The sequence below is a fragment of the Anser brachyrhynchus genome (assembly GCF_964034855.1).
Source record: "Anser brachyrhynchus genome assembly, chromosome: 24".
NCBI lineage: Eukaryota > Metazoa > Chordata > Aves > Anseriformes > Anatidae > Anser > Anser brachyrhynchus.
In genome coordinates this window covers 7633431-7649541 of record NC_137717.1, presented here as the reverse complement: position 1 = coordinate 7649541, position 16111 = coordinate 7633431, and the positions used below count along the sequence as shown (strand labels likewise).

The window sequence follows — 16111 nt, the reverse complement described above, 5'->3', positions numbered from 1 at the left end:
CTTAAAGGCAAATTGAGACGGTGTTGTTCAGCGTGCAGCATCGGGCAAAGGTGTACTAAGATAAGTAAAATTCATCAGGGACCACAACAAGACCTGATAGATATATTTAAGCCTCCCCCTCGACCACAGGAACAGGAAGATGACTCAGATGAGACTGTGACTCCTCCAGATAGTCCTGTATCCTCCCGTACTAGGAAAAAGTCTATTTTACAGGCACCTCTTCGAGAGGCAGTAGGACCTGATGGCGGAACAATGCTGATCAGGGTACCTTTCTCTACCACTGATTTAGAGGCCTGGAAGAGGGTTGCCAAAGAGTACCGGAATGATCCGACAGGGGTAACTAAACATTTCCAGTTTATTGTGAGACAATATAACCCTGACTGGAATGATATTCAGCTGTTATTGGAATATATGACAGAAACAGAGAAACAGCTGATTCTGAAAACTGCAGATCTGGCTGAGGAACATTATAAGGTTGCAGGAGAGGATGTGTCCTGGTTTCAGTTAGGGTAGAGTTAATTTTCTCTTAGTAGCTGGTAGGGTGCTATGTTTTGGATTAGGATGAGAAGAGCGCTGAGAACATGCTGATGTTCTAATTGTTGCAGAGCAGTGCTTACACCAAGCCAAGGACTTTTCAGCTTCTCGCTCTGTCCTGCCAGCGAGCAGGCTGGGGGTGCAGCAGGAGCTGGGGGGGACAGACCCAGGACAGCTGACCCAAACGGGCCAAAGGGGTATTCCATACCATCTGACATCATGCTAAACAATATATAGGGGTGGCTGGCTGGGGTGGGGGGCCGGCTGCTCGGGGATAGGCTGGGCATCGGTCAGCAGGTGGTGAGTAATTGCATTGTGCATCACTTGTTTCATACACATTATTAGTAGTAGTACTATTATCATAATTATTATTATTATTATTATTTTCCTGTCTTAATAAACTGTCTTTATCTCAACTCACAGGCTTCACTTTCCCGTTTCTCTCCCCCATCCCAGAGAGGGAGGGGGGAGGGTGAGCGAACGGCCGTGTAGTGTTTAGCTGCCAGCCGGGTTAAACCACAACAGGATGTTAAGAAGTATCTCCCCCTTCAAGATCCAAAATGGGACCCAAATAGGTCGGTCCATATGGAGAGGTTGCAGCCCTATCAGGGGTGGATTTCGAAAGGAATGGAGAGGGCCATTCCCAAGACCATAAACTGGTCAGCTCTGTATGCAATTAAGCAAGGACCCTCCGAGTCACCATCTGAGTTTCTGGATCGACTGAGGGATGTAATGCGCTGTAACACACCGCTGGATCCCGGGTCGGAGGTAGGAATACAACAGCTAGTATCTTTGTTTTTGGGACAGTGAACAGGAGGTATTAGGCGCAAGCTCCAGAAGCTGCACACCACAGAGAGCAGGAATTTGGAAGTGCTATTGGATGAAGCGTGGAGAGCGTTCAGTAATAGGGAGGATTATAAGCAAGGGCAGAAGAGAATAGTGGCAGTTGTCAAGGGAGAAAGGAAACCCATGTGGGGACCACCTCAGTTGGGAAAGGACCAATGCGCATTGTGCAAAAGGTTTGGGCACTGGAAAGGTGAATGTCTGGAGAGACAGGAAAGTACAGGGGCAGGAAGAGAGAACCAGAGAAGGAGAGTGGTAGCTCATGTGAAAGAACATTGACGGGGACCTGGGGAATCTACCCTAGCGGATCCACTATTGGTTATAATGAAGCTAGGGGAGGAACAGAAGAAAGTGAAATTTCTTGTTGATACGGGGGCAACATGTTGGGTTCTAAATCAAGCATTAATGCCTTTAGGGAGTGATTATGTTAGGGTAAAAGTGCAACCGGCCAACCTGAAAAGGCATACTTTTGTGAACCTTTGAAGTACAAGTTAGGGAAACAATGGGGCATACACAGATTTTTATATATGCCCAGCTCCCCATGGGCACTCTTAGGTAGAGATTTATTAGAGCAATTAGGAGCAGTAATAAAATTTGAAAAAGGGGAGATTACTCTGGAGGTAAATGATCAACAATATATACAGATAATGAGCTTAGCCCTAGTCAACCTTCCAATGGAAGGAAAAGTTAATGAAGAAGTCGTAAACCAGGTATACCCAGGGGTATGGGCTACCGAGGTACCTGGGAGAGCTAAAAATGCCCCACCTGTTGAGATTAGACTCAAGGAGGGAAAGCAGACAGTAAGGATCAAGCAGTACCCTCTAAAGCGGGAAGACAGGGAAGGAATTCGACCAATAATAGAAAAATTTCTGAAATTAGGATTGTTGAGGGAATGTGAATCCGATTTTAATACCCCTATATTACCTGTCTGCAAGCCAGATGGGTCATATAGGGTGGTCCAGGATCTACAGGCAGTAAATAAGATAACTGAGGATCTCTACCCAGGGGTAGCGAACCCATACAGTCTGTTAACTGTATTAACGCCAGAACTAGCCTGGTTTACAGTTTTAGACTTAAAGGATGCCTTCTTTTGCCTCCCCGGCCATGAAGCCAGCCAGAAAATATTTGCATTCGAATGGGAAAACCCCAAGAGTGGGCATAGGACCCAACTCACCTGGATGGTGTTACCCCAAGCATTCAAGAATAGCCCCACAATATTTGGGAATCTGTTAGCGAAAGATCTTGAATCCTGGGAGGTCCCTCCAGGAGAAGGGAAATTACTGCAATATGTTGATGACATTCTGATTGCTACTAGAACAAGGGACACCTGCCTGACTTGGACAGTGAATCTGCTAAATTTTCTCGGACTCCAAGGATACAGGGTATCTAAGAAAAAGGCCCAAGTAGTGCAACAACAGGTAACCTATCTGGGATATGAAATCAGTGCTGGGGAAAGGACCTTGGGACAGGCTTGAAAAGAGGCAATACGCCAAACTCCAAGGCCACAAACAGTGAAGAAACTACAGACCTTTTTGGCTATGACCGGGTGGTGCCGTCTATGGATTTATAATTATGGACTGCTTGTTAAACCCATGTGCACTCACAACTACTGAACAGATATGCCTCCAATGGAACAAGGAAGCAATACAAGCTTTCAAGCTACTGAAGAAGGCCCTGATGTCAGCTCTGGCTTTTGGACTGCCACATGAGAGTAAGCCATTTTTCCTTTTTTCCCCACGAGAAGCAGGGGATTGCCCTGGGAATATTAGCACAAGACCTGGGCCCATACCATAGAGCAGTTGCTTATTTTTCCAAACAATTGGACACGACTGCAAAGGGGTGGCCTGGATGCTTGCGAGCGGTCACGGCCATAGTGCTAAACATCCAGGAGGCCCGAAAATTCACCTTGGGCCAGAAAATGACTGTGTTAGTGTCCCATGCGGTATCTGCAGTACTGGAAGCAAAAGGGGGACATTGGCTCTCCCCACAAAGATTTCTGAAATATCAGGCTACAATGGTGGAACAGGATGATGTGGAAATTGTAATCACTAACATTGTCAATCCAGCTTCTTTTCTCAGTGGGAACACAGGGGAACCAGTGTATCACGACTGTCTGGAAACCATCGAAGCAATATACTCGTGTCGTCCGGATCTGAAAGAGAATCCTATGGAAAACACAGAAAACTGGTTCACTGATGGGAGCACCTATGTCATCAGCGGAAAATGACATGCTGGGTATGCAGTTACCACTTGCAAAGAGGTAATAGAGTCCAGGCCTTTACCTGCGAACACCTCTGCACAAAAGGTGGAAATAATTGCTCTGACCCGTGCCTTGGAATTGGCCCAAGGCAAAATCGTAAACATCTATACGGACTCAAAATATGCCTTTGGGGCTGTACACGTGCACGGAGCGATCTGGAAGGAGAGGGGATTGTTGAATTCACAGGGCAAAAACATCAAGCATGCAAAGGAAATCATGAAGTTGTTGGAAGCAGTTCAGCTCCCTGAGAAAGTGGCAATCATGCACATCAGAGCACACCAAAAAGTAAACTCAGAACTGGAAAAAGGAAATGAGCTGGCAGACAGAGAGGCAAAACAGGCAGCCAAAAAGGAGGTAAAAACAGAAGGGGCCCTGATCCCCGATAGGCAAACCTCCCTAGAAGGTAAGCCTAAATATACAAAGGAAGATCAGAAATTAATCACTGATCTAGAAGGTTCCTATAGTGAGGAAGGGTGGGCTCTTACCCCCCAAGGGAAAATAATTATTTCCTCCTATATGATACGGCCCTTGATAAGAGAGGAACATAGAAAGAGGCATTGGGGGGCAGAAGCCTTATATAAACATTTCATCAGAGAAAGTGTAGCAAGGAACCTATATACCACTCTGAGACAAGTGACTCAGCAGTGTGACCTTTGCCTCCACACTAATCCCCAAAATACTCCAAAATTAGACATAGGCCAAATTGGAAAGGGTAATGGGCCTGGACAACAATGGCAGATTGATTTTCCGGAACTCCCAAGAAAAGGGGGGTACCGATATATGTTGGTATTAACTGACACCTTTTCAGGTTGGCCAGAGGCGTTTCCTACCAGAACAGCCAAGGCTAGGGAGGTGATAAGAATATTAATACAGGAAATAATACCACGTTTTGGGGTACCAGCTACTATATCCTCTGACAGGGGACTGCATTTTATTTCAAGAATAGTGCGACAAATCAGCCACCATCTAGGTATAGATTGGCAACCTCATACCCCGTATCGCCCTCAGTCGAGCGGCCAGGTAGAAAAGATGTACCACTTGATCAAACAACAGATTGTAAAATTGGGTCAGGAAGCTAATCTGGCCTGGCCTCAGTCTCTTCCTTTGGCTCTCTTACGCATACGAACAAGGACAAGAGCAAAGGAGGGACTGAGCCCTTTTGAAATCCTGTACGGACGACCCTATGGAATACAGAAGGGGATGTCCACACAAGCAGGAGATGAAATTATGACATCCTATATGGTGGCATTAGGGAAACAATTAGACAAAATTGGAAAATGTGTAGCTGGAACCCAGAGTAGGGGTTTGGATAGACCTATACACAATGTACAACCTGGAGATTATATATATGTAAAGTCTCTTGCAGAAAAGACTGAAACCTCAATGGGAAGGACCCTCTCAGGTGCTTCTTACGTCATACACCACAGTAAAAATTAAAGAACAACCTGCTTGGATTCACCACACGAGAATCAAGAAGTCAATACGAGGTCCATGGACACTTGAGATGACGGGACCAAATAAGTTGAAATTGAAAAGGCGGCATGTATAGATTTTAGACATTGCTTGCAATTATTGTATCAGCTCGAGCATGGAAGGAAAACTCATATGTAAACATAACCGAAAGAGTGGCTTGATCCTTAAATTTATCTGACTGTTGGATATGTACTGCACTTACGAGGGGCAATATGGAAATCCCTCTGTACGGGATACCCACAGGAAATTGGACTACTGCGTTATATAGTAATCAGACATGGTCCGCTAAATGTTGGGGAATGGAATGGGTAAATTATGCCCTCCCTGAGGGACTGAAATTTGCTTTACAAGCATGGCGAAATGTTACTGTTAAAAGTCGATGTATGGGGGACAATGATAGCAAACAAAAGATCTTGCATGATTTGGGGTTTAGTTTGGTCAGGAACCTGATTGTTCAAAAACGGTAAACGGAGGGGGATATAATCTAGGCAATTTAAGGTCATTTTGTAATATTACTATCCAACTAGCATACGACCCTGATGAGGAGTCTGGGGTGGACGGGTCTTCGGAAAGCGGGTGCAAATTAGGAATAGGGTATTGGTGGCTATGTGGTGATGGGAGGGCAAGGAAGAATTTACCACCTAACTGGAAGGGTCACTGTACAGGGGGATATTTGGCACCTCCCAATTCTTTTTATAATGGGCCAGTAGCACCTATGGGAATTTTAAGGTCCCCATGGAAACGCGTAACTCCAGCAATCCCACTGAATCCTTTGGTAGAAAGACCTACAGGATACCATAGTTTTGTTACGATGGCTAATTCCTAGCTTAGGAGTAAGCGAATTGGAAAAGGCAAGAATAAATATTTCAGCTGAATTAGAACAGATAGAGAATTCCACCACAGATGTGATAAAAGCACTACAGGTAGAAGTCTCATCTCTCAATAAGGTGGTTTTACAAAATCAAATGGCATTAGATTTATTAACAGCGAAGGAAGGGGGAGAGTGCACTGTAATAAATCAAAGTTGCTGTACATATATTGATCAATTCCAAAGAGTAGAAACTGACTTAGAGGAAATATGGAAACATACTCACTTATTGTATGAGGTGTCACGGATGACACCTCACTTGGGTTCACTGAATTATGGGAAAAACTAACCAGTTGGTTACCAAATTTGACATGGTTAAAACAATTGTTTACTACGTGTGTGGCTCTGTTATTTTTCGGAAGATTTCTTTGCCTAATATTACGATGTCTCAGAGGAATATGCGCTTACAAATAGGTATAGAGAGGAGGCCAGAAATAAGTAGTAAGTAAAAGAATTTACTTAATTTAGAAGAAAGGGGGGAATTGAGTTGGGGAAGATGCTAAAACTTATCCGAACATATATGGTAAAATACCCTAATTATCGGGGATGTAGATGAGAACCTAAAAATATCCTAATTATAGGGGATGTAGATGAGAACCTTATGAGAAGCAGATGTAAAATGAAGATATCGCTCAAGGCCAACGGATGAGGGAAGAACGAACAACTCGTTAGGGAAGGATGAACAACTTGTTGGCAGGAAACAAGGCAAAGATAAGCAAAAAGGCATAAATACTGTCCAACAGAAGGTCAAAGTCCAGAAAGGTAAAAAGTTTAACCTCCTCTTCCTCGTTGTCTTCATCCTGAAAGACCCCTGCCCACGACCACCAGGCTACATTGCGCATGCGCAACCAAGAGGGAGCTAACAGCGGGGAGTATGGAAATGAGTACTTGGAAGAGGTCCGCCTTTTCGGGGAAAATAATGAATATGTATTAGAGCTCATGTAATATGTAACAGTATTCATGTATAACATTGTGAGAGACAACCGGGCAGGTGCGCACTTTTTTTGAGGGAAGCTATTCACAGTGCGCCTGGTGCACCGCAATAAAGTATACCTACTTTACAACCCTATGGTTGTGGAGTCTTTTCCGCGCGTCAACACCTGATTTCTCCCATTTCCTCATTGGCTGAGTACTAGAGGTTCACAACCTATTCAACACAATTCTATACCATATACATACAATTTAATTTGACCAACTGGTAATTTCTCCTTTTCTTTTTTTTTTTTCTTATTCTCTCATGACTAGAGGGCCCGTGATTTTTGTTTTTACTGATTTCGTACTGCTCATCCTGTTTTTCTTAGCTATCTTCCTTATGACAGTGGGACCTTCCCCTTACCTGCTTAACATACTCCCCACTGCTATGCCGCACAAACACTTTTGAATATGCAAGGTTAGTGGAATTTTCCCCTGCAAAAACACCTTCTATTACAAAAACACAACCCTGTTTCTCACATAAGTGGTCTGGCTAGTAAAGACAGATGCAAAGAAGGTGTTAAGAACCTCAGCCTTTTCCTTATCCTTAGTAGTCATGTTCCCCCCTGCATCTAGTAAAGAATGGAGATTCTCTTTGGCCCTCCTCTTGCCATTAATGTATTTATAAAAACATTTTTTTGTTATCTTTGACCATAGCGGCCAGGTTGAGCTCATGCTGGGCTTTGGCCTTCCTGATTTTTTTCTTTGCATATCCTAGCAACTTCCTTGTACTCTCCCCAAGCTGTCTGCCCCTTCTTCCACTGGCCATAAACTCTCTGTTTCTCCTGGACGCTCATCAAAAGTTCCCTGTTGAGCCACGCCAGTCTTCTTCCCCGCTGGCCCATCTTATGGCACAGGGTGACAGCCTGCTCCTATACCTTGAAGACTTCCTTCCTGAGAAGCATCCAGCCTTCCTGAACCCCTCTGCCCTTCAGGACCGACTCCCAAGGGACCCTCCCTACCAGTGTCCTGAACAATTCAAAGTCTGACCTCCGGAAGTCCAAGGTAGTAGTTTTACTGATGGCCCTCCTGACTTCACCAAGAATAGAGAGAGGTGCTCCAGCCCCTCTGATCATCTTCGTGGCCCTCCTCTGGACCTGCTCTAAGAGGTCCACGTCTTTCTTACATTGCAGGCCCCAGAGCTAAACGCAGTTCTCCAAGTGGGGTCTCATGAGAACAGAGCTGAAGTGGAGAATCACCTCCCACTCCCTACTGTCCACGCTTCTTTTGATATAGCCCAGGATATGGTTGGCTTTCTGGGCTGCAAGCACACATTGCTGGCTACTCTCATCTAACTTGACATTATTCCACAGTTCCACGATTTCTCTGCTATAAGGAAAAGCTTTAGGTAAAAACTATTTGGCATTCCTATTGTTCCTGGATATTGGCTGGGCATGAGACCCTCAAGGCATTTCCTAAATTCATCAGTTTTCTGCTTCCAGTGAAGTGCTTTTAAACAGGAATTAAAACAAATACAATCTAGATTAAAAATTTGGCTCTCACCACTGCCCGTTATTATCTTTCAGATAATCTTACCCTGAAATTACCTAGCACTGGGCTATCTGCTTGTGCTGACTCTGGGGCCAGCAGCAGACATTTACAGCTCCTCTCGGCGACCTCCTCCCCAAACGCAGAGAAACGCCGGTGCCCACTGAGCTGCCAGCATACAACGGGCTGGCGTTGTACCCCCGTTTCCGAGCGAGGGAAGGGGAAGCGACAGACGAAGGGCCACGCGGACCGCCCGCACAACAGAGCGCTCGCGGGGCGGGGAGAGCCACGCGGACGCCTCAGGGCGCGCGGCCCCGCCCCACGCGCGGGAGCCAGAGGCGCGCGGAAAGGCCGGGGACGCTCGCTCGCCCCCTCCCCCCCCCCGCGAGCCGAGGCAGGCTCCCGTCGCGGCGTGTGACGCCACCCGGTAGGAGGTGCCCACCCTCTACCTTATCGGCGCCCCGGCTTTCAGATCACGTGGACGGCGAAGAGCGCGTTCTGTCACGTGCGCGTCACGTGACGCCGTCCCAGGACGATGAGGTCAGTGGCTGCGGATCACGTGATCCGTGCCTACGCGCTGTGGGGCTGGGTGCAGATGGCGGACGCTGAGGCCGAGGCGGCTCCGCGGCCCGAGATGCAGCGGCTCGTGGCGGCGCTCCGCGCCCGCCTCTGGCAGCTGCAGACGGAGCTCTGCGAGCAGGAGGTGTCGGAGGCTTCCTCCCGGGCCTACTGCCGGGGCTTCTGCCAGGTATGGGCCGGGCAGCGGCGAGTCGCGGCGCGGTCCGCAGGCCGCCTGTGGAGCTGCGGGCCTGCCGCGCCGCGCGCCCAGCGCTGCCGGGGGCGTGGGGCCGCGGGCCCGGGGGGCTCCGCTCGCTTCCCCCGCAGCTGCCGTGGCGCAGCGCGGTGGCCGCGGCGGCGCGCGCCGCTGCCGCCCGGGGACGTGCGCGGTGCGTCTGGCGGCGCCTCGCTGCTACCGGGGCCGGGCTGGGCCCTCGGGTCGGGAGAGCCTCCGCGGGTGGGCTGTGGTAGCGCTTTGGGCCTGGACGGCTTGTAGAGCCCCTGGGAGGTCCTTGCGAGTGAGCGAGCTCTCCCGGGCAGCTGGGCCGCGTGGCGTTTGCTCGGTGCGAGTTTGCTCAGGACCCGGACCTCAGATTTTCTGCTTTTTACCTAGTCTGGCATGGAAACTCCTCAGGCTTGGCTGAGCACTGCTATGGACCAAGCAGTACTCAATGGCCTATGAAGGCCTGCGTTCGATTTAAATCGCTAAATATGTTTATGGGTTCTGGTGATCTTGCCTAAATATTTTTTATGTGATGGTGAATACCGATATGCAACCATCTGCAATTTCTGAATCAAGCCACTAACTTACAGTTACAGAAGAATAATTGCACGTGATTATTAGTGATGGAGATAATTTATTCATAAATAAATAACTTTAGTGGTTAATTATTGTTTCTCACACACCATCGCTTACTGTAAGCTCTAAGGTTAAATAATTAAGTTGTGTTAGAGAGCCTTTCCTGTTGAAACTGGAGAGATTATGTTCTTAAAAAAAGTTATGATCTAGTTTTCCCACACCTTAGTTGACACAGCCATTTGACATCTCTTTCTGAATAGTGAATAGCAAAATTCAGATGCCGTTTGTGACCAACAGCTTTACTGGTGCATTAGAGAGTGATAGTGTTCCATTTTTACATCCATAGGCTGTATACTTTGCCATGCTCTTCTTTTGGGAGAATGTTTTGTTTATTATGCAACAGAAAGGTTGCATAGGTTTTGGAATTCTTGCTTTGCAAACTGCAGGATGCTGCTTATACCTACTGCTGTGTGTCCCATGTCATGTGTACTTTTAAGATTTATGACCTTGCATTTCCATGGGACTCTATAATGTGTTACTTTTTCTTTGGTTCAGGTTTTGCTAAAATTATCTTCAATGCTATTTATTACATCAGAGCATTGAAACAAATACTTGGCGAACACTGGGCACAGGTTGTCAAGATGATCAACACATATAGATACCTCGTCACCCAGATTAGATTGACCGGTGCAGATGAAGCTGTACAGGCACTTGATCAATGGAATAAAATGATAATGCTGGCTTTTATAATTAAAAATACCTATAAAAAAGTGCACTTCTGTAGGTCTTTGTACTATAATTGAATGGTAATCTAACTTCAGAACATCATTATAGAATAGACAAAAATGGAAAAGACTTCATCCTTGAGTTGTCATCAGTTTTGGACGGTTTTGAATATCATGATTGTACTTGTAAGAGATCCAGAGGAAAATATGAAATTTAGACTGTCATCCTGCCACTTCAGTGAAGTGTGAATTTGTGATGTCACTGCACAGACAAACTGCTGTGGGTAGAGTATAATTTTACATCTTGGTTTCTCCTTCTAACTGAGGATGCTTGTGGATGTTGCATGGAGTTCCAGTGATGAAATCTTAAAAATAACCTAAGGTCATCTCCCTCTAATTGAAACTTTAATACAAAGTTAGGATGAGCTTTTTAACAGCTTGGAGAGTACCATTGATATCTTATCGTAAGTTTATCATGCTACAGCAGATCTTGCCTAGAGAGAAACTCACTTTCATCGGTTTAAATATGATCTGGGAATGTAGCTGCGATGAGGGAAGGAAAAGAAATATTTTAGGACAGCAAGAGATTTGCCATCCTGTGCATACATTTGTGTCGTGGTTCTGCAGGGTGCTGTGGAAGTTACTGAGGCTGTCAGAGCACGACACATTAATAGCTTTCTTATGCTTGGAGCTATCTGGATGCTGTGTTTTGCTACATAGAAATTTGTACTGTCATGTACTGTTTGCATTCTGGGAGTGATATTGGATGACTGTTTCCTCAGATACCTGCTTTTTGAGCAGGGGCCTAAGCTGTTACTGTTCAGCATAACACAACTAAGAAACTCGTGGAGCCTAAGTAGTGAGTTGGCTCTACAACTTCACGTAGTACAAATGTGATGCATTGTATGTTCAGATTATAAAGAACGTGTCTATTGCTGGAGCTCCGTAACAGTCAGCTAGTGTGAACAGTTTGTGTGTGTTTGAGGTTGCTCTGTCACAAATATGAAGAACATCTATCAGTAAGACAGAGCTTATACGATCTGAAAGAATCTCATCTGCACTTATGCAGCACCTATTGGCTTTCCAAAATTTTTGAAGGTGACATGGTTGAGGACTGTCAATTGTGATCAAGTATGTTTGAGAAGAGGTTGAATTCTTTTTGTTAAACAGATACTTAAAACAGTAACAAGAAATTAGGCAACTTGGATATGTTTAAATTAGTTCTGACCAAGAAATTAGATGCTACACAGGAAATGCGGATAAGCAGATATTCTAGCGTTTGGGAACATGGGAATCAATGCAGTACTGAGGACCTAGGCTGGTCTGTGGATTTTGCTGTAGCTGGTTACATGCAGCCCCTGTTTTTCTAACCTCACTCCCCAGTTAGATGGGCAATTGTCGATGAAGAAGGAGAGTGCATAAAGTAGCTGTGCATTATTAACCAGACTTCAGATGTTTGAATAATCTCTTTGGATAATAAAATCAGGCTGTAAGGCGGTACCTGCTATTAAAATTGTTACTTGACTATTTGTTAAACAAGTGTGTATAGTAAATGTTTGTCAAGTTAAAACTTTTCCAGTTTAGTCTTGTGTATGGACTGCTGGGAAGAGTCCCCAGTGGACTACTGAAATTTCTGTTATCTGTGAAATGACGGAAGAACTTTTAAGGGCTGCTGTGATATAGTTACTGCATTTTGCTTACTTATGAGTACACTAATAATAATGTTCAAAACTACGTATCTTTGAATTTCAAACTATTTAGTAAGTCTTTTATCTTGAATCTGTCTTGATTAATGCTGGTTTCAGTGTATATCTATTTAGGGAGAGCTTTCTGGTAATTGGCTACTCAAAGAAAAGCTAATTCTAGCTGATAAAGATAAGATTGCATTTAAGGAAGTGTACAGTGTGTTCTAGCAAAATTTATGTAATTTTTTGGAAACGTTCTACCCCATTTTATTGTCTGCATATGATCTAAATGTTTATCACAATTTTCAAGTACTAAATTGAGTATTTTTTTAATGGGTGTATTTTTAGGAAAGTGCAGAGATTGCTATACTCTATTTCTGCAGCCACTATAACGATAGGCTTGCTACTGGGTTTACTAAATAGATGACTTTACGATAGCCATCAATTACTTGAGTATCTCAGGGGATCACAGCTTGGCGGCCTTTGTAATTTAATGCTTTATATATGTTATATATAACTTGTCATGTTACCAAATCCTTTACAAGTTTGTTAGTGAAGCACTTAGACTGGTAACAAACTACTAGTAGTTTGTTGCTTCTGTTTTTGAGCTTTATGCAGTGCTTAAGGATGGTTTCTGTAAACTTCCAGTCTCCCAACCCCCCACCTCTTGAAAATTATTACTAATGTGGGTTTGGATAGTTTGTACCTTTTATTCATTTAGGAGTTACATTACTGAATTCTAGGAGATTAATCTGCAAAACAGTTCTGATTTTTTTAATGATTCCTAGATGGTAATTTATAAACTTTTTTCATTAAAGATCACACATGGTGTGCCAGTCATGTGGATGCCTGCAATGTTTTTTTCTACCCTAGGACTAGTGCTGCATAGTTAGATCACTGATAGGCACTGTATAGTCAAAAAAAAAAAAAAAAAAAGGTAGCATGTAGCCGGCTGCTTATTTCTTGCTGCTTTGAAAGCCTTAGAAGCTTGTCTGTTACAATGACTACATGTAATTTTAGTAAGCTCCCTGTTAAGTGGTGTCTTCTTTCTAATCATAATCTGATATAATTAAATATTTGTTCAAGGTTTTAAAACAAATTGATTGGTTGTGCCAGAGGCCCAGCTTGAAATGATATGGTGTGCGCTGATATGACTTGATCATAGTCATGACAATTTGGCTTGTATCAAACTATACCATGGAGCACTCTGAACTTTTTCCATACAGTCTTGGCCCTAAGAGTTCCAAAAACAGTCTTTTTGCCTTTTTTTCTTCATTGCAGCTAGCCTTAATTTGCACCTTGTTTGAGTTAGGGAGGGTATAAGATGAAAGATGAATTGTAATTGGTAAGAACATGAGCTAAATAGTCTGGAGTTTAAGGGTGGCATGCCTACAGAGAAAGGATGTTACTTGTGAAGCAAGCTATTAGTAGAGCTTTGCTGTCCTTGGTCCAGTGCCCTGCCTGCTCTCAATATTACTTTATAACTGGTAAGAAAATAACATGGTGGTGATCGAAATTTTAAAAAGATGGGGAGGTGTCATCCCTCTATTTTTTTTAAGCTTATTTTTCTTGAAACTGGCTGGATTTTAGTTTGCTTCTTCAAAACTGCCTGGGTAGGGTAGGATTGCTCTGGTCAAGTACTAAAATCAAGGGTAATTTCTGCATTTGGAAAATGACTGTGTAACAGGATGATCTAGATGCCATATTTCTCTTCTAATGTCTTCATGTTTGTTGTAACGGTAATATATGTATACTTAAAATGGTACAGCTGAGATCATGTTCTTAATTGCCTATTTGCTTCTGCATTCTCATTAGTAATAAAGACACAAGTGTTCCAGATGTGGTTCTGTCTTCATGGCAGTTGTACAAAAGAAGCCCTCCTTTGCAGTATAAACTTCTCAGTTCCAAGTTCTTCCGTTGTCTATTGTCGATTGCATATTGATGTTTGTATTTTAGATAAGTTTATTATGAGAACTTTAATGATAACTCATTTTCTTTCAGACACTACTTCAGTATGCTGGCAGTCGGGGTGCATCTGAACATGTTTTACCTTTTTTGGAAGTATATCGAATCTCCATCCAAAGCTTTGCTAATGCACGACCTTACTTGACTACAGAATGTGAAGATGTTCTTTTGGTACTTGGCAGGCTAGTGCTGTAAGTGTTAAGTTGATACACTAATGCTTTAAAATAAACATATATATATATAAACAGAACTGTACTTTACAAATGAATGGGCAAGTTGATAAAATATGGAATAATACTTAATTTGACAACTGTGTTTAAGATTTATTGTCTAGTAAATATCTTTAGTATTTTGTTAATCATTCTACAAAACTGTACCCAAGCATTTTGTAAACTAACCTGAACAAGTGGTAAGGCTTTGTTCTTCTGTACTTGGATAAATATGATGGTATTGGAAAGACTCTGTCCCATTGTAAATGTTCTGAAAATTACTTTTTTAATAGGAAAAGCTTAGTCTAGTCCACTAAATGGAAGTTTTAATGTTAGAGCTTCATGCGTGTATTAATAAACCTGCATTGCTTGCTCTGCAATTGCTTCCTGTGTGTGTGCTCTCACCTGTAATGCAAAGTAGTTCTGAGCAGGTCCCTTTCTGAAAACAATAAGCTGTTTTGTATTTATGATAGACCAAGTTGGACATGTGGGCTGTTGCTGTGGGATAGCCAAATGTAATTTAACCAGAGTTCTCTGATGAGTGTCTGTAGACAGACGATTTAAAGCAGAACGATTCTTGGATCAAAGAGGAGAACTGTTTTACTTTTTTTTTTGCGGTCCATCAGCAAAGTTGGGGTATCTTGTACTTCCTCGTAGTTGGTTTTAAATGTAGAGGTGCTATTCATGTTTGTAAAAAGTGTAGCATAAGGTTGTTCAGAAATCATCAGTTACGGCCCTTAGCCTTGTCAAACCTTCCTTGGTAAGATTTCATTCAAAGGCAGGAAGGTGAAGACCCAGAACCTTGACTATAACAATAATAGCATAAGAGTAATTCTGTCAGTCTTTCAGTGAGTTAATTTTTCTCTTATCAGTAGCTGGTCTGCTTTGTGATTTGAAGTCCAGCGTTCTTTTTGAGAAGGAGTTTGCAATGAACTCCTTGATCATACACTTGTTTTGTAATATACTAACTTCATTTATGTCAGTATTTCATAACCAGGTATCTTCATACAATGCCTAGATCTTTTTTTCTGGAGTTAAGAGAAGATGTGAACTAGGAGTGATTTGGTTTTTTTTTTTTTTTTTTTTCCTTCTGCCAATGAGAGAAAATGCATGAAATCAGAAAAAATGGAATCTGGAGGCTTAAACTGCTAAATCACTTGGCTGGTACCCAATACACTTTTTTTGCAAAATACCTTGATTGTTTTTGCAGACTGTCCCTTTATAGATAGTGTTCTCATCTTACTGTATTAATTACCTTGTGTATTCTTGTGGTTCCTATTCTAATTGTAAAAGTTTGTCTTTTGCTGTCCTTGCATGTAGAGTAATTCATGCTGGAGTAGTTTCTGTGTGTTTTTTTGGGGGGGTGGTATGTGGCAGGAATCCTAGTTCTGTGTCAGAACTGCTTAACAGAATTGCTTTTCTCTCACTGAGGAAAAGTCAGAACGTTCTGCTTCTGCTGACATGGTTTCTTCCATCTTCCAGTGTAAGGTACTTGTTTGTTGCGGCTTGTTTATTGTGGTGGAAAAGAGTAGAGGCTGGAATCATCCATGTTGTTGCTGTGATTATACTTGAGAGGAATCTAAAGAATGAGAAACTCAATGGGTGAGATCATAGATAGCTAGGTATGCCATTTACCTCATTTTGAGCTCTCCTGTGGCATTTTTTAATATAAATTTCCAAGGGAGTGAGAGAGAAGGTAAGGCAGATTAAAGACAAAAAATTAAGTTCCATG

General features: G+C 43.3%; 1 protein-coding gene across 2 annotated transcripts in view; it reads left to right on the top strand.

The window, feature by feature from the left end:
- The first annotated feature begins 8827 nt into the window (after positions 1 to 8827).
- Positions 8828 to 16111, top strand: part of RLF (RLF zinc finger) — a 50247-nt gene continuing 42963 nt past the window's right edge. Inside the window, exons 1-2 of one of the 2 annotated variants that reach the window (XM_080566773.1) lie at positions 8828 to 9186; positions 14207 to 14361. In XM_080566773.1, coding sequence (XP_080422899.1) covers positions 8974 to 9186; positions 14207 to 14361 — 368 coding nt within the window. In that variant the 5' untranslated portion in view covers positions 8828 to 8973. Of the gene's footprint in view, positions 9187 to 14206; positions 14362 to 16111 lie in introns of those variants that run through there. The other variant, XM_080566774.1, reaches the window with a different exon arrangement.